Genomic DNA, 19890 nt, shown 5'->3' on the forward strand with positions numbered 1-19890 from the left:
ATACATGTGCTCCTTATTCTTATATTCAGTCAGGTTTGGATGCAATCATGATGTTTCACACACAGAGACTACACAAATGAGATTATCATTGACCAATTTAAGCATATGAACGTTTTTAGGTAGTCATATAATTGTAGTGTAAAAACCACCAAATTACTAATAATCTATACATATATTTCATTTTTTACTATTTCTTATACTAGCCCTCATCATTCAGATTTAATATTCACCTGTTTATTTCTTTTTGAAAGATAGGGAAGAGGTTTACTTAATACACTAGTTCCATAAGTGATTTTATTAAAGTTTTACATCTTTTTTTTCTTTTTTTTTTTTTCATTTTTCTGAAGCTGGAAACGGGGAGAGACAGTCAGACAGACTCCCGCATGCGCCCGACCGGGATCCACCTGGCACGCCCACCAGGGGCGACGCTCTGCCCACCAGGGGGCGATGCTCTGCCCCTCTGGGGCTTTGCCATATTGCGACCAGAGCCACTCTAGCGCCTGAGGCAGAGGCCACAGAGCCATCCCCAGCACCCGGGCCATCTTTGCTTCAATGGAGCCTTGGCTGCAGGAGGGGAAGAGAGAGACAGAGAGGAAAGTGCGGCGGAGGGGTGGAGAAGCAAATGGGCGCTTCTCCTGTGTGCCCTGGCCGGGAATGGAACCCGGGTCCTCCGCACGCTAGGCCGACGCTCTACCGCTGAGCCAACCGGCCAGGGCAAAGTTTTACATCTTTTGATTTATAAAATCAGTGCAATTAGCACTTTGTGAAAATTAAATCATTCTGATATTTAACAATTTATTAATAATAATAAAGTGATTTATGCTGTTTGGTATGTTTAGCTTATTTTAGTATATGAATTATTAATCACCACTTCCAAAGATAATTTTTACATGAATCCAGTAATATCACTCTAGTTACAATTAAAAATTCTGCTAAAATATAGGAAAGAATATCCCATTGGTACTTTATAAATAACAATATGCCTGTTGAGTAAATATGATGATGATACTAAATTTTATTCAACATTTCACAATGTGCTGCAATTCACTGACAACATTGACTAATATAGTTTAACCATAAATGATCAAGCAACTTCTGAATCCACTACTAAGCTGGATTGTAGTTTATAAATGGTTAACATCTCTTTGTTATATGGCAGTTAAAGTAACTTCAGGTCCTCAGAAAATTAGCATAGGTGATAAGGGGAAAGCTACATTAGTTAGGAAATTAAAAGTAGTTCACAAATACCCAGAGACTTCAAGTGATTTTATATGTTAGAATAATTTACTACCATATTTTAAGTGTGGAGGGGGGCATCTGAAAGTGTCTCGTGCTAGGCATACTTTGGGTTGACTCTTTTTTATATTCCTTACTTCTTCAAACAGGAGCAGTTATTATTCTGATGGGTTCTTTCTGGGTCACATTTTACAAAACACAGGGTCACCTTGAGAGCTGGCCCTCCCTCCATCCTTTCTTTTATGTCTTCCTGCTTCAGAATGTAGCAGGGCCCAGCTTACCAGGGAGGTTTTCTCTTTCTTTTTCACAGACCGGTTTTTCTCTTTCTCTCAATCATTGATCTGGCTTGTGTCTGATGCAGCTGGTGAGCCATGGACACTGTTTCACTCGGTATCACCTTGAGAAACACACTTAGTGGGCCTACTCCAGAATTCAGGGGAAATGGTGCCTGAATCACTTGCTAAGCTTAAACTGTGTGACACCGTTCAGACTGTTATTTCCAGTTTAATGTTACTGTTAAAACTTAACTCCTCTCTGAGAATATCTGTAATGTGTACCTTACCTTCAGAATCTGCAAGGAAATGGAGCAAATGACAGGACAGAATTAGGTAATATCTGTTCCTGCCTACAATACTATGACAATACCAAACTTCACAGTGTACCTCTTAAATATAGTTCTTTGTGATCACAATGTTAATGCCAACGTTGTTGTTAAACAAAATCCTCTTTGTGTAAACTGCTTTTAGATACCTGAGATAAAATGGAGCTATAAAAAATAGTTATCTTTCATGTAGAAATTTCTGTAATCAGATCCTTATAGAATTTACCACACTCATTAGTTTTTTACTATAAGGTACATAATCTGACCTTTTGAGGAATCTGGGCAAGGGCTGATGCAATCACATTGGCTCTTTCTTCAGTCATTTTTGAGACTGCTGACCCCAGGGTGAACACCACAATTCCATGTTCTCCAGAGCTCTGGGCAAACTTTTCCATTTCCTGGGAAGGAAAAAATTTTCCCATCACAAAAAGTGTCAGCACAGTGAATACTATTGAAAGGATTGCTACAAATGACTAATGAGAGAAAGTTAACTCTTATAGGATTTATTTGTGTAGTGCCTGTTTTTTTAATTTTTTTATTTTATTTAGTGAGAGGAGGGGAGACAGAGACAAACTCCCATATGTGCTTCAACTGGAATCCACCCAGCAAGCCCTTTAGGGAGCGTTGCTCTATCTACTGTGTACCTCCATTGCTCAGCAACTGAGCTCTTACTGTCTGAGTCAGAGGCCATGGAGCCATCCTTAGCACCTGGGGCCAACTCACTCCAACTGAGTCTTGGCTGCGGGAAGGGAAGGGAAGAGAGAGAGAGAGAAGCTGGGGGTGGGGTGGGGTGAGGTGAGGTGGAGAAACAGATGGGTGCCTCTTCTGTGTGTCCTGACTAAGAATTGAACACAGGATGTCTACACTCAGGGATGATGCTCTACCACTGAGCCAATTGGCCAAGGCCTGTCTTTTAAAATCTGTTAAAAGACAATATAATGTAAAGTGATCATCTTAACTATAGTCTAGTGTACCATTCAATAGTTATATATTCTTACTGTTGTACAACTCATCTCTAGAACGTTTTCATCTTGGACTTTGGAACTGTGCTTCTTATCCTGTGATACTCCATTTCCCATTTCATAATCATTGACACTCATCATTCTGCTTTCTCTCTCTTTGACTTTGACTAGTCTAGAATGCTTACATAAATGCAATTATACAGTATTCGCCTTTTTGTAAATGGCCTATTTCACTTAGCAAAATGTTCTTAATTTTTTAAAAATATTTTATTTATTGATTTTTAGAGAGAGGGGAGGGGGGGGAGGAGCAGGAAGCATCAACTCCCATATGTGCCTTGACCAGGCAAGCCCAAGGTTTCGAACCGGCAACCTCAGTGTTCCAGGTTGACGCTTTATCCCACTGCGCCATCACAGGTCAGGCAGCAAAATGTTCTTAAAGTTTCAGCTATATTATAACGTGTTTTAGAATTTCTCTTCTCTTTACAAAAATATTTTCATTGCCTGACCAGGCAGCAGCACATTGGATAGAAGGTTGGACTGGGACACAGAGGACCCAGGTTCAAAATGCTGAGGTCGCTGGCTTGAGCATGGGCTCACCAGCTTGAGTGCATGGTCGCTTGCTTGAGCCCAAAGGTTACTGGCTTGAGCCCAAGGTTGCTGGCTTGTATTTCCAACCTCAACTGCCATAACTCACCAAGATTGCAACCTGTAGAGGGATTGGTGTGGCCCACACTACAGTCTTTCTACATAGACTCTATATGGAGACCAGGGAGCCTCAAAAAGAGGTGAAGCAGCTGAAAAGTGGAGAAAAATATTACGGTGCTTGGGGTTTGTACAGAGCTGCTTTCACCTCTAACCAGGAGGAAGCTAGTCCTTATACATAAGTTGGTCCTGCCCACACTACGCAGGCACAGAAAACACAGAAACAAACAGTGAACAGAGCAATAGCTCCAGACAGGTAGCCCATCTCAAGTTATAGACATAGGCTGACACAACCAAGAACCCCGGAACACACACAACCAGTAGTGGGTGGCAGACAGCACCAATGCTATACTCAGTTAACTACACAAGCAGCAAGCCCGAAGGAGGAGTGCAGCAGGCAACAGCCACTGCAGAGAATAAATATGCCCAACAGGACAGACACTGCACAGTGTCTAATACATATGATCAAGATTGACCTTTAGAGCCAGCCAGACTGAGGTAATAACTTCACAAACAGTACTTAAAGAAAGAACAAACAGTATTTAATATTCACATACAACAAGAGGGTAAATGCCACCCTCAAGAAGCATTCCTAGAACAAAGAATTCAGGTGGCCTGGAAGTCAGTACCACTGGGCCCATCTTCCTCAGAAAGACACTACATTCAATTTCAAAGTCAGAGGAGAGGTACCTAATACACAGACAGAATGGGCAAAGGAATATGACCCAAATAAACCAACAAGAGAAATCCCCAGAAAGAGAATTAAATGAAATAAAAGTAACCAAACTACCAGATGTAGAGTTTAAAATAATGATTATTAGGATTCTCAAGGATCTTAGAGCAACAATGGATGGTCACAATGAGACCTTAAACAGAAATAGGGAGCATCAAAAAAAGACATTGAAATCATAAAAAAGAATCAGTCAGAAATGAGAAGTGCAATACCTAAAATGAAGACTGCACTAGAAGGAATCAATAACAGGCTGGAGGAAGCAGAGGATCAAATCAACAATTTATAGGACAAGATAAATGAAAGCACAGAAGCAGAGCAGCAAAAAGAAAAAAGGGCTGAAAAAGACTGAGGAAACTCTAAGAGACCTCTGCAACATGAAGAGAAAGGAAATCTGCATTGTAAGGGTTCCTGAAAAAGGGCATGAACAAGGGATAGAGAACTTGTTTGAAGAAATCGTAGCCTAAAATTCCCCTAAATTGATGAAGAAAAAAGTCACACAGTGCAAGAAGCACGGAGAGTCCCATTAAAGATGAATCCAAGGAGGCCTATGCCAATACACATCACAATTAATCTGTCAAAGTTCAGAGACAAAGAAAGAATACTGAAAGCTGCAAGAGAAAAGCACTTAATTACCTACAGAGGAGCACCATAACGATGATAGCTGATGTTTCAACAGAAACACGTCAGGCCTGAAAGGATTGACAAGAAATATTCAAAGTGATGCAAAACAAGAACCTACAACCAAGACTACTTTACCCAGCAAGGCTATCATTTAACATTGAAGGAGAAGTAGAAAGCTTCCCAGATAAAGACTCAAGGAATTCATTACAACCATATCAATATTGCAAGAAATGTTAAGGGGCCTGCTATAGAAAGAGCAAAGGAAAAAAGAAATTGAGAGTAAGAGAACTGTAGATTTGAAGAATAAAATGACAATAAATAAGTACATATCAATAATAACCTTAAATATAAATGGATTAAATGCCCCAATCAAAAGACCTAGGGTAGCTTCATGGATAAGAAAACAGGACCCATATATATGCTATCTTTAAGAAACCCATCTCAGAACAAAAGATATGTATGGACTGAAAGTGAAAGGAAGTAAAAAAGTATTTCATGCAAATGGAAATAAAAAAAGAGCTGGGGTAGCAATACTAATATGTGATAAAATAGCCTTTAAAAGAGGCTATAATAAGAGACAAAGAAGGTTACCACATAATGATAAAGGGAGCAATCCAACAGGAGGATATAACCATTATAAATATTTATACACCTAATAGAGCAGCACCTAAATATATAAAGCAGATTTTGATGGACATAAAAGGCAAGATTGACAGCAATACTCTAATAGGGGATTTTAGTACCCCACTAACATCAATGGATAGATCCTCCAGACAGAAAATTAAAAAAAAAACACACACAAAAAACAGTGGCCTAAATGACACACTAGATCAACTGGATTTAATTGATATTTTCAGAACATTTCACCCCAAAGCTGCAGAATATACATTTTATACAAGTGCTCATGGTACATTTTCTAGGATAGGCCATATATTAGGATACAAAACAAGTCACAACAAATTTAAGAAGTTTGAAATCATATGAAGCATCTTTTTTTGATCACAATGGCATGAAACTAGAAATAACTACAATAAAAAAAAAACTGAAAAAATGTCAAACACTTGAAGGCTCAATAGCTTGTTGTAAATAATGAATGGGTTAACAATGAGTTCAAGGAATAAATAAAAAATGTTCTTGAAACAAATGAAAATGAACATATAACAAACCAAAATCTATGGGACACGGCAAAAGCAACACTGAGAGAGTGGTTCAGAGCATTACAGGCATATATTAAGAAGCAAGAAAAAGCTCAAATAAAGAACTTAATCCTGCACCTAAAAGACCAAGGTAAAAAACCAACATATAAACCCCTGAGGAAGTAGAAGGAAGGAAATAATAAAGATTAGAGCAGAAATAAATGACATAGAGGCTAAAAATACAATACAAAAGATCAATGAAACCAAGAGCTGGTTCTTTGAAAAGGTAAGCAAGATTGACAAACCTTTAAGCAGACTCCTCAAGAAATAAAGAGAGAGGACCTTAATAAATAAAATTATAAATGAAAGTGGAGTAGTAACAACTGACACAACAGAAATACAAAGGATTGTAAGAAAATACTCTGAAGATCTACATGCCAAAAAATTGGACAACTTAGGCAAAATGGACAAACTCCTAGAAACATACAATCTTCCAAAACTCAATCTGGAATAATCAGAAAACATAAACAGACCAATTGCAACAGATGAAATTGAAACAGTTATCAAAAAACTCCCAGCAAGTAAGTCCTGAACTATAAGGCTTCACCAGTGAATTTTACTGAACATTCAAAGAACTAATACCTATCCTTCTCAAGCTATTCCTAAAAAATTCAAGAGCAGGGAAGACTCCCAAACTCATTTTATGAGGCCAGCATTATCCTAATTTTAAAACCAGATGAAGACACTACAAAGAAAGAAAACTATAGGCCAGTATCCCTGATGAACATACATGCTATAATTCTCAACAAAATATTAGCAAAACATATCCAGCAATACAGTAAAAAGATTATACATTATGATCAAGTGAAATTTATTCTGGGGTGGCAAGGCTGTTACAATATTCACAAATCAATAAGTGTGATTCATCACATAAACAAAATGAAGGATAAAAATCAGGATTATATCAATAGATGTAGAAAAAGTGTTTTATAAAATTCAGCACACATTTATGATCAAAACTCCAAGCAAAGTTGGAATACAGGGAGCATACCTCAACATAATAAAGATCATCTGAGACAAACTAATAGCCAACATCATACTCCATGGGCAAAATTAAAAACAACCCCCTTAAGATCGGGAACAAGACAGGAGTGCTCCCTTATACCACTCTTATTCAAAATCACTAATCATCAGAGAAATGCAAATTAAAACCACAATGAATCCATGTTAATACAATAAATTAAAAATTTTAATAAAATATTTGCATCTTTTTTTATCAGGGACATTGACTTGTAATTTTTTTTTGTACTCTGTGTTTTTGTGATCAGACTGTACTGCTTACTGGATTTCATAGAATGAGTGTAGGAGTATTATTTTCTCTTCAAAATAGTTCTGGAAATTCTAGCCATAGCAATCAGATAAGAAGAAATGAAAAGCATCTAAATTGGAAAAGAAGTAAAACTGTCATTGTTGGCTGCTGACATGATACTGTATATAGAAAGCCCTAAAGTCTCAGTCAAAAAATGACTAGACCTGATAAATGAATTGGACAAGATAGCAGGATATAAAATTAACATTCAGAAATCAGTGGCATTTTTATATACCAATAATAAACTGTCAGAAAGAAAAATTAAGGAAACAATTCCTTTCATGACTAAAATAGCAAAAAATAAAGTACGTAGCTATCAATTTAACCAAGGAGGTAAAAGAAATCTTTTACTTTGAGAATTATAAGACTTTGGGAAAAAAATCAAGGAAGATACAACAAGTAGAAGCATATACTGTGTTCTGGCTAGGAAAAATTAACATCATTAACATGGCTATCCTATCCAAAACAATCTATAGATTCAATACAATTCCTATTAAAATATCAATGGCATACTGCACAGATCTGGAACAAATATTTCAAAATTTTATATGGAATCATAAAAGAACCTATATAGCCTCAGCAATCAAAATAAAGAACAAAGTAGGAGGTATCACATTTCCTGATATCAAGTTATACTACAAAGTCATTGTGATAAAAACAGGCTGGTATTTATATAACAGACACAGATCAGTGGAACAGAACAGAGAAGCCAGAAGTAAACCCATACCTTTATAGTCAATTGATATTGACAAAAGAGGCAAGAAAGAGTATTCAATGGAGTTAAGACAGTCTCTGTAATAAATGGTTTTGGAAAAATGGTACAGGGATATGCAAAAAAAAAAAAAAAAAAAAAAGAAAAAAGAAAATAGATCACCAACTTACATCATTAACAAAAACAAACTGAAAATGGATAGAAGACTTAAATATAAGTCACAAAACCATAAATATCTTGGAAGAAAATATAGGCAGTAAACTCTCTGTATCTCTCATAGCAATATTTTTGCCAATATATCTCCATGGGCAAGTGAAATAAAGGACAAAATAAACAAATGGGACTATATCAAACTAAAAAAGCTTTTGTACAGTAAAAGACACGATTAACAACATAAAAAGACAACCAAAACAGTGGAAGAAGATATTCATCAATATGTCTGATAAGAGGTTAATAACCAAAATTTATAAAGAACTTTTAAAACTCAACACCAGAGAGGTAAACAATCCAATTAAAAAATGGGTGAGATGACATCAGAAAATGGCGGGGTAGGAAGCGATACCAATAAATCTCCCCCAAAACTCAACAAGATCTTCAACCAGAAACAGAAAAACCTATCCTTGGAGCCTCCAGATGTTTCGCAATACACCCGAAGGTATGGTCGAGCGAAAAATTGGCTAAATATATAACCAAACCCCGAAGGAAATAGGGAGTAAGAAATGCTTCGCCTTCCTCACTAACCTAAACAGGGTGGCTTTCCCTGGGATCCGTGAATATAGAAACTGAGGCGGGCAAAGAGGGTGAATAGATCCAGGCTGCGGCACAAACAGCCGAACCAGGCTGTGGCACGGAGATCCAAGCCGAGGAAAAACTGATCCTGTGGCAACCCGGGCAATACAAGCTAACACTTGCGCCAAACCCAAAGAAAGAAAGACAAGCGGGGCAGCCATTTTACCCGATCTCCTGGTCGGCGTGCACAGATAGTGGGCGAGAGATTTCTTCCTAAGCCCCGGGAGTGGGTGCCCATGTTACCCCACAGAGAGGCAGAGTCAGAGGCCTTTGTGTGAGCCGAAAGCAGAATCTCTGGGCAGCCCCAGCACCCTGGGAAAGCCGCGTACAGGAGGGAGCGAGAACTAATTCCAACGGTGAAACTTTTCCGTGCTGGTAGGGGATTCACTCAGAGGGAAACGCGGCCGGCCTCATATCCTGGTCTGCGCGCGCAGATAGTGAGCGAGAGATTCCTCTGAGTGCCTTGGCAGTGCGTGCCCGTGTTATCGCACAGAGGGGCAGAGTCAGGGGCCTTTGTGTGGGCCAAAGCGGAATCTCGGGCCGCCCCAGCGCCTTGCAAAAGCCACGCACAGGGACGGAGTGGGAGCCAATTCCAACGCTGCAACTTTTCCATGTGGTTGGGGGTTTCACTCAGAGCGTGAAAATGCTGGCCGGATATCCTGGTCTGCGCATGCAGATAGTGAGCGAGAGTTTCCTCCAAGCACCCCGGAAGTGGGCGTCTGCCTGTGTTACCGGACAGAGTGGCAGAGCCAGAGGTCTTTGAGTGGGCAGAAACCCCGCCTGATTATGCTAGCAGCTCTGACTGACTGAGCCTTACCCAGAGCCCTGTGCTGAGTGGAAATAGAGTGGGGAGTTGCCAGCTCTTTGAGCCTCTTACTATCCAGGCAGAGGCAGCAGCAACCCCATAGCTGGATTATCAGGCTACTAATTGAGGAAGGAAAGACTAGGAGAGAGGCTCCAGGAACACGGACTCTCTCACTGTCAGAGCCTATAAATGCTAATGAGCCTCGACTGCCAACGAGACTAAAGCACAATACATGACATTGCCATAGAGACTTATCAACTGCCTACCTCTACCTGAGCATGCCAAAGGGGCAGAACCCGGGGTACAGAGTCACCGACCAGGAAGAGGGAGAGAAAAGAAAAAGCAAGAAGATAACTTCTCAAAATCAAGAATAATCTGCAGACTTTATAACCTATCCAATTTTATTATATTTGTTCGTTTGTTTCTCTTATCTTCATTCTTGATATTTTTTTCCTCCTCCAATTTGGCCGATTAACTTTCTGCCGGTCTTACTCTCTCCTCTCCTTGAACTACACTACCCATAAGTGTTACATCTCCTATTATCTTTTCTCTCCTCTTCCTTTCTCTCTATGAGGGTTGCAGTCCAAAACCCTTAACTCTCTCTCTCTCTCTCTCTTCTCTTTTTTCTTTTTTCTTCTTTTAGTGGTTCCCTCTTTTTTTCTCTCTCTCTATTTTCTCCCTCTATATTAGTTTCTTCCTTTCTCCTTTACATCTCCTCTCATTCAAACCTCAATAACAAACAAATTATCTTATCTGGGACTCAAACTTATGTTTGTGGCATTTTGGGGGGTTTTTACTTCATTTTTTTTAACTCACTAGCAGTGCTCCCATCCCTGGCTCTCCATTTTATCTAGTTCTTGTTCCACTAAATATAATAGTATTTTTTAAATTTGTCCCCCCATTTTTCTGTTTTCCTCTTATTCCTCTCATCATAACTCTTAGTCAACCAACACCTAAAAGCAAATCATTTTATTCTTGACCCAAATTTTTTCCTTATTTGCTTTTTCGGTCCATACCCCCTTCTTTTTTCTTGCCCCTTTATTACTTTTCCCCAATTCAGGCCCTCCATTACAGGCATTGTTTGTTATAATTCACAGTTCACCACAAGATTTTCTCAAGAAAGAGTGGAGAGGGGAAGAGAGGAAAAAAGGAGGGGGGGAATAATTTCCTTTTTTTAAAATTTTTATTTTATTTTATTTTTCTTTATTTAATTATTAATTTTTTTAAAAAAACAACTCTTTTCCATTTTTTATTTTTTTAACTTTTTATTCTTTACTAAATCTCATTAATACTATCAACAAAACCACCCTCAGATGCCATTAAGGAAGAGAAAATCGAATATCTTGGATACAAAAGAAAGAGAGGTAACACAGCTAGATGAGGAAAAATCTATGGAGAAAAAATTTAATATATTGGAAACCTTGGAGCTAAATGATAGAGAATTCAAGATAGAAATCCTAAAAATTCTCCGAGATATTCAAGAAAACACAGAAAGGCAATTTAGGGAGCTCAGAAAACAACTCAATGAACACAAAGAATATATGTCCAAGGAAATTGAAACTATAAAAACAAATCAAACAGAGATGAAAAACTCAATTCACGAGCTGAAAAACGAGTTAACAAGCTTAGCTAATAGAACAGGCCAGATAGAAGGTAGAATTAGTGAAATAGAAGACAAGCAACTTGAGGCACAACAGAGAGAAGAAGAAAGAGACTCAAAAATTAAAAAAAAAATGAGATAGCCCTACAGGAATTATCTGACTCCATCAAAAAGAATAACATAAGAATAATAGGTATATCAGAGGGAGAAGAGAGAGAAAATGGAATGGAGAACATACTCAAACAAATAATAGATGAGAACTTCCCAAGCCTGTGGAAAGAACTAAAGCCTCAAATTCAAGAAGCAAACAGAACTCCGAGTTTTCTTAACCCCAACAAACCTATTCCAAGGCATATCATAATGAAATTGACACAAACCAACAGCAAAGAAAAAATTCTCAAGGCAGCTAGGGAAAAGAAGAATACAACATATAAAGGAAGGCCCATTAGATTATCATCAGATTTCTCAGCAGAAACTCTAGAAGCTAGAAGAGAGTGGACCCCAATATTTAAAATCCTAAAAGAGAGGAACTTTCATCCATGAATACTATACCCATCAAAGCTATCCTTCAAATATGAAGGAGAAATAAAAACATTCACAGATACAGAAAAGATGAGGGAATTTATCATCAGAAAACCCCCACTCCAGGAATTACTAAAGGGGGTTCTCCAATCAGATACAAAGAACAAAAAAAAACAGAGCCACAAGTAATAGCTCCAAGAAGAACACAATAAAACCAAATTTAAACTGTGACAACAACAAAAAGAAAGAGGGGGAGAAGATGGAGATTAACAGTAGCAAAGGACGATGGAGTGCAAAAGTACTCACAAAATAGTTCGCTACAATGAACAGGGTAGGGACCCTTTTCATTACTCAAAGGTAACCACCATTGAAAAAACCACCACAGAAGCACATGAGATAAAAAAGATAGCAACAGAGGAAAGATGTATGGAATACAACCAAATAAAAACAAAAGATAGAAAAACGAAAGAGAAGGATCAAACAAGACACAAAACTAACAGAAAGCAAGATATAAAATGGCAATAGGGAACTCACAAGTGTCAAAATTACACTAAACGTAAACAGATTAAACTCACCAATAAAAAGGCACAGATTAGCAGAATGGATTAAAAAAGAAAATCCATCTGTATGCTGCCTACAGGAAACTCATCTAAGTAACAAGGATAAAAACAAATTCAAAGTGAAAGGCCGGAAAACAATACTGCAAGCAAATAACATCCAAAAAAAAGCAGGTGTAGCAATACTCATATCGGATAATGCTGACTACAAGACAGGAAAAGTTCTCAGAGACAAAAATGGCCATTTCATAATGGCTAAGGGGACACTGAATCAAGAAGACATAACAATTCTTAATATATATGCACCAAACCAAGGAGCACCAAAATATATAAGACAGCTACTTATTGATCTTAAAACAAAAACTGACAAAAATACAATCATACTTGGAGACCTCAGTACACTGCTGATGGCTCTAGATCGGTTATCAAAACAGAGAATCAACAAAGACATAGTGGCCTTAAACAAAACACTAGAGTACCTGGATATGATAGACATCTACAGGACATTTCATCCCAAAGTGACTGAGTATACATTTTTCTCCAGTGTACATGGATCATTCTCAAGAATTGACCATATGTTGGGCCACAAAAACAGCATCAGCAAATTCAGAAAAATCGAAATTGTACCAAGCAATTTTCTGATCATAAAGCCTTGAAACTAGAATTCAACTGCAAAAAAGAGGAAAAAAATCCCACAAAAATGTGGAAACTAAACAACATACTTTTAAAAAATGAATGGATCAAAGAAGAAATAAGTGCAGAGATCAAAAGATATATACAGACTCATGAAAATGACAATACGACATATCAGAATTTATGGGATGCAGCAAAAGCAGTGATAAGAGGGAAGTTCATATCACTTCAGGCATATATGAACAAACAAGAGAGAGCCCAAGTGAACCACTTAACTTCCCACCTTAAAGAACTAGAAAAAGAAGAACAAAGAAAACCCAAAACCAGCCGCCGAAGAAAGGAGATAATAAAAATCAGAGCAGAAATAAATGAATTAGAGAACAGAAAAACTATAGAAAAAATTAATAGAACAAGGAGCTGGTTCTTTGAAAAGATCAACAAAATTGACAAACCCTTGGCAAGACTTACCAAGGGAAAAAGAGAAAGAACTCATATAAACAAAATCCAAAATGAAAAAGGAGAAATCACCACGGACACCGTAGATATACAAAGAATTATTGTAGAATACTATGAAAAACTTTATGCCACTAAATTCAACAACCTAGAAGAATTGGATAAATTCCTAGAACAATACAATCTTCCTAGACTGAGTCAAGAAGAAGCAGAAAGCCTAAACAGACCTATTAGTAGAGAAGAAATAGAAAAAACCATTAAAAACCTCCCCAAAAATAAAAGTCCAGGCCCTGACGGCTATACCAGCGAATTTTATCAAACATTCAAAGAAGACTTGGTTCCTATTCTACTGAAAGTCTTCCAAAAAATTGAAGAAGAAGCAATACTTCCAAATACATTTTATGAGGCCAACATAACCCTCATACCAAAACCAGGCAAGGATGGCACAAAAAAAGAAAACTACAGACCAATATCTCTAATGAATACAGATGCTAAAATACTAAACAAAATACTAGCAAATCGAATACAACAACATATTAAAAAAATAATACATCATGATCAAGTGGGATTCATCCCAGAATCTCAAGCATGGTTCAACATACGCAAAACGGTTAACGTAATACACCATATTAACAAAACAAAGAACAAAAACCACATGATCTTATCAATAGACGCAGAAAAGGCTTTTGATAAAATACAACACAATTTTATGTTTAAGACTCTCAACAAAATGGGTATAGAAGGAGAATATCTCAACATGATAAAGGCCATATATGATAAACCATCAGCTAACATCATATTAAATGGCACTAAACTGAAGGCTTTCCCCCTTAAATCAGGAACAAGACAGGGTTGTCCACTCTCTCCACTCTTATTTAATGTGGTACTAGAGCTTCTAGCCAGAGCAATCAGACAAGACAAAGAAATAAAAGGCATCCATATCGGAAAAGAAGAAGTAAAGGTTTCACTTTTTGCAGATGATATGATCCTATACATCGAAAACCCCAAAGAATCCACAAAAAGACTACTAGAAACAATAAGCCAATACAGTAAGGTCGCAGGATACAAAATTAACATACAGAAGTCAATAGCCTTTCTATATGCCAACAATGAAACAATTGAGAATGAACTCAAAAGAATAATCCCCTTCACGATTGCAACAACAACAACAAAAAATACTTAGGAATAAACATAACAAAGAATGTAAAGGACTTTTATAATGAAAACTATAAACCATTGTTAAGGGAAATCGAAAAAGATATAATGATATGGAAGAATATTCCTTGTTCTTGGCTAGGAAGAATAAATATAATCAAGATGGCTATATTTCCCAAAGCAATACACAAATTTAATACAATTCCCATCAAACTTTCAATGACATTTTTTAAAGAAATAGAGCAAAAAATCATCAGATTTATATGGAAGTATAAAAAACCCTGAATAGCCAAAGCAATCTTAAAGAAAAAGAATGAAGCTGGGGGCATTCCAATACCTGACTTCAAACTCTATTATAGGGCCACGACAATCAAAACAGCATGGTATTGGCAGAAAAATAGACACTCAGACCAATGGAACAGAATAGAAAGTCCAGAAATAAAACCACATATATATAGTCAAATAATTTTTGATAAAGGGGCCAACAACACACAATGGAGAAAAGAAAGCCTCTTCAATAAATGGTGCTGGGAAAACTGGAAAGCCTCATGCAAAAGAATGAAACTGGACTACAGTTTGTCCCCCTGTACTAAAATTAACTCAAAATGCATCAAAGATCTAAACATAAGACCTGAAACAATTAAGTACATAGAAGAAGCCATAGGTACTCAACTCATGGAACTGGGTTTTAAAGAGCATTTTATGAATTTGACTCCACAGGCAAGAGAGGTGAAGGCAAAAATTAATGAATGGGACTACATCAGACTAAGAAGTTTTTGCTCAGCAAGAGAAACTGATAACAAAATAAACAGAAAGCCAACTAAATGGGAAATGATATTTTTAAACAACAGCTCAGATAAGGGCCTAGTATCCAAAATATACAAAGAACTCATAAAACTCAACAACAAACAAACAAACAATCCAATAAAAAAATGGGAAGAGGATATGAACAGACACTTCTCCCAGGAAGAAATCCAAATGGCCAACAGATATATGAAAAGATGCTCATCTTCTTTAGCTATTAGAGAAATGCAAATCAAAACTGCAATGAGATACCACCTCACACCTGATCGATTAGCTATTATTAGCAAGACAGGTAATAGCAAATGTTGGTGAGGCTGTGGAGAAAAAGGAACCCTCATACACTGTTGGTGGGAATGTACAGTAGTACAACCATTATGGAAGAAAGTATGGTGGTTCCTCAAAAAACTGAGAATAGAACTACCTTATGACCCAGCAGTCTGTCTACTGTGTATATACCCCCAAAACTCAGAAACATTGATACGTAAAGACACATGCAGCCCCATGTTTATTGCAGCATTGTTCACAGTGGCCAGGACATGGAAACAACCAAAAAGCCCGTCAATAGATGACTGGATAAAGAAGATGTGGCACATATACACTATGGAATACTACTCAGCCATAAGAAATGATGACATCGGAACATTTACAGCAAAATGGTGGGATCTTGATAACATGATACAAAGCGAAATAAGTAAATCAGAAAAAACCAGGAACTGCATTATTCCATACGTAGTTGGGACATAAAAGTGAAACTAAGAGACATTGATAAGAGTGTGGTGGTTACAGGGGGGGGAGGGGGGAATTGGAGAGGGAAAGGAGGAGGGGGAGGGGCACAAAGAAAACAAGATAGAAGGTGATAGAGGACAATCTGACTTTGGGTGATGGGTATGCAACATAATTGAACGACAAGATAACCTGGACTTGTTATCTTTGAATATATGTATCCTGATTTATTGATGTCACCCCATTAAAAAAATAAAATTATTATAAAAAATAATACAAAATGGGTAAAGGAACTGAATAGACAATTCTTCAAAGAGGACATACAGATGACCAATAAATATATGAAAAAATGTTCAGCATCACTAATCATCAGAGAAATGCAAATTAAAACCACAACGAATCCATGTTAATATAATAAATTAAAAATTTTAATAAAATATTTGCATCTTTTTTTATCAGGGACATTGACTTGTAATTTTTTTTTTTGTACTCTGTGTTTTTGTGATCAGACTGTACTGCTTACTGGCTTTCATAGAATGAGTGTAGGAGTATTATTTTCTCTTCAATGTTTTGGAATTTTTTGAGAAGGATAGGTATTGATTACTTGATAGAATTAAATGTTCAGTAGAATTACTTGTGTAATCATCTGGTCCTGAACTTTTGTTTGTTTGAAGTTTTTAAAAAAATATTATTACTTCTTTAATTTTCTTCCTAGAAAACAAACTTTTCCGTTTTTAATTTCTCTCCAGTTTTTCATCAAAGGTTGTATGTTTTTAGAAAATTATTTTTTCTGAGTTTACAATTTGTTGTCATCAAATCATAGTACTATATTACTGTATATTTTTGGGGAGTTGGTTGTAACTTCTACTCTGTTATTTATTATTTTATTTATATAGGCTTTCTTCTTCTCTTAATGAATCTGGCTAAATATTTATCAATTTTATCTTTTCAAAAAAGCAACAGTTACCTTCATTTTTTTCTATTTTTAATTTCTATTTTACTAATTTTTGCTCTGATATTTAATTTTTCCACTTATTTTGCTGTTTTTATTTTTTCTTTTCTTTTTAGCTGTAATATTAAATTATTTATTTTGAATTTTTTAAAAGGGTAAATCTCTCTTACTATGAATTTTCCTATTAGTACTGCTATTGCTGCATCCTATAGATGTTAGAACATTGTGTTTTCATTTTCATTTTTCTCAAGGTAATTTTTGATATTCTGTTTGATTTTCTCTTACACATCAGTTTTTAGTACAGTGGTCCCCAACCTTTTTTGGGCCACAGACTGGTTTAATGTCAGAAAATATTTTCACGGACCGGCCTTTAGGGTGGGATGGATAAATGTATCACATGACCAAGACAAGCATCAAGAGTGAGTCTTAGACAGGTGTAACAGAAGGAATCTGGTCATTTTAAAAAAGTAAAACATTGTTCAGAATTAAATTTAAATAAAACGGAAATAATGTAAGTTATTTATTCTTTCTCTGCGGACAGGTACCAAATGGCCCATGGACTGGTACCAGTCCGTGGCCTGGGGGATAGGGACCACTGGTTTAGTAGAATCTTGTTTGGTCACTATGCACTCATGTTCTTACTGTTTTCTTCTTAATTGATTTCTAATTTCATATATTTATGGTCAGATGGTCAGAAACCATGCTTGATATCATTTAAGTCTTCTTGAATTTATTGAGACTTGTTTTGTGACTTAATATGATCTCTCCTGAAGAATGTTCCATGTACCTTTTTTTTTTTAGTGAGGGAGACACACCCAGAGACAGATAGACTGGGACAGACAGACAGGAAGAGAGAGAGATGAGAAGTATCAACTCATTGTTGTGGTACTTTAGTTTTTTACTGATTGCTTTCTTGTATGTGCCTTAACCACGGGCTCCACCAAGCTTTGACCCCTTGCTCAATGCAGCGACCTTGGGCTCAAGCCATTGATCTTGAGCTTCAAGCCAGCAACCTTAAGCCAGTGACCATGGGTTCATGTCTATGATTCCATGCTCAAGCCAGTGATCTCGTGCTCAAGTTGGTGAGTCTGTGCTCAAGCTGGCAACCTTGGAGTTTTGAATCTGGGTCCTCAGTGTCTCAGAGTTATACTCTATCCACTGTACTACCACCCGGTCAGACTCCATGTGTCTTTGAAAAGAATATGTATGTTGCGATTTTAGGAAGAAATGTTCTTTATATATTTTAAAATGTATCTGGTCTAATTTGAGGTATAAGACCATCGTTTCCTTACATATTTTTCTGATGTGATATTCTATTCATTAATATAGGTTGGGTGTTAGAGGCTCCTACTGTTATTGAAATATGGTCAATTTCTCCCTTTATGTTTGTTAACTTTTGTTTTCTATATTTAAGTGCTCTTTTGTTGGGTGCATAGGTATTTACAAATGTTGTATTCACTTCTTGAATTGAATTTTTTATCATTATGTAATGCCTTTATTTGTCTCATTTTACAGTCTTTGTTTTAAATTGTATTCTGTTTTATATGAGTATTGCCACCCCAGTTTTCTTTTAACTTTTATTTGCATGGCGTATGTTTTTCCATCTCTTCACTTTCTTTCTGTGTCTTTTGATATGAGGTGAACGTCTTTTAGTCATCATATAGATGGGTCTTTTAAAAAATGCGTTTATCTACCCTATGCATTGTTATTAGAGCATTTAGTTATTTACATTAAAAGTAATTACTATTTTTTTTAAAGATTTAATTTTTTTAGAGAGGGGAGATAAAGAAGGAGAGAGAGAGAAGAGGGGGAGGAGCAAGAAGTAGCAACTTCCATCTGTCCTTTGACCAGGAAAGCCAAGGGTTTTGAACCAGCAGCCTCAGGATTCCAGGTCCACATTTTAGCCACTGTCACCACACGTTAGGCTAAAAGTAATTATTTATAGCTATATATATATATATTTTACCATTTTTATAATTGTTTCATGGTAGCTTTTATAGTTTTCTGTTCCTCTCTTCATTTCTTGATCTCTCCTTGGTTTTCTGGTCTTGTTTAGTTTTCTGGGAGAGTTATTTTTCTTTGTTTTTTGGGGGGGTATTTTTTTATAAATTTTTGGTTTGTTATTATATATATATCAACCTATAATGATAGCAGTTTATTTTAAGCTGATATACATTAGAGTTCAAAATATTCTAAAAGAGCTACATTTTTACTGCCCTATTTTGTTTTTTGGCATTATATTTGACATCTTTTGATTGCTGTGTATCTCTTAAATAGTTTTTGTATATACTTGTAGTTGGTTTGCTATTTTGTATTTGAACCTTTGTAATAGCTTTTTGGTTGACTGATCCATTGTATTTATTTTATATATTTGTCTTTACCAATGAGATTTCTTTCTTATTTCTGGTTATGGCCTTTTTATTTTCTGTCTAAATAAGGCCCTTTAACATTTCTTTGTCTTTATTTTATTTTTATTTTTTAGAGAGAGAGACAGACAGAGACAGACAGGAAGGGAGAGAGATGAAGAGATGAAAAACATCAACTCATAGTTGTGGCACCTTAATTGTTCATTGATTGCTTTCTCTACGTGCCTTTAATCCAGTGACCTTTGGGCTCAAGCCAGTGACCATTGATGGGGTCATGTCTATGATCCCATGCTCAACCTGGTGACTCCTTGCTCAAGCTGGTGAGCCCGTGCTCAAGCCAGATGAGCCTGTTCTCAAGCTAGTACCTTGGGATTTTGAACTTGGGTCCTTAGCATCCCTGGCAAATGCTCTTGAAAAGCTGATTCTTTAGTGATGAATTTTAATTTTTGCTTGTCTGGG

At 36.6% G+C, this 19890-nt stretch overlaps 1 protein-coding gene across 2 annotated transcripts in view; it reads right to left on the bottom strand.

Annotated features, from left to right (window-relative positions):
• Window positions 1–19890, bottom strand: part of LOC136406376 (UDP-glucuronosyltransferase 2B31-like) — a 39438-nt gene that overhangs the window by 11383 nt on the left and 8165 nt on the right. For both annotated transcript variants that reach the window (XM_066386391.1, XM_066386390.1), the window contains exon 3: window positions 2104–2235. In XM_066386391.1, the coding sequence (XP_066242488.1) occupies window positions 2104–2235 (132 nt within the window). The remainder of the gene's footprint in view (window positions 1–2103; window positions 2236–19890) is intronic.

This window comes from Saccopteryx leptura, chromosome 5 (genome assembly GCF_036850995.1).
Source record: "Saccopteryx leptura isolate mSacLep1 chromosome 5, mSacLep1_pri_phased_curated, whole genome shotgun sequence".
Lineage (NCBI taxonomy): Eukaryota > Metazoa > Chordata > Mammalia > Chiroptera > Emballonuridae > Saccopteryx > Saccopteryx leptura.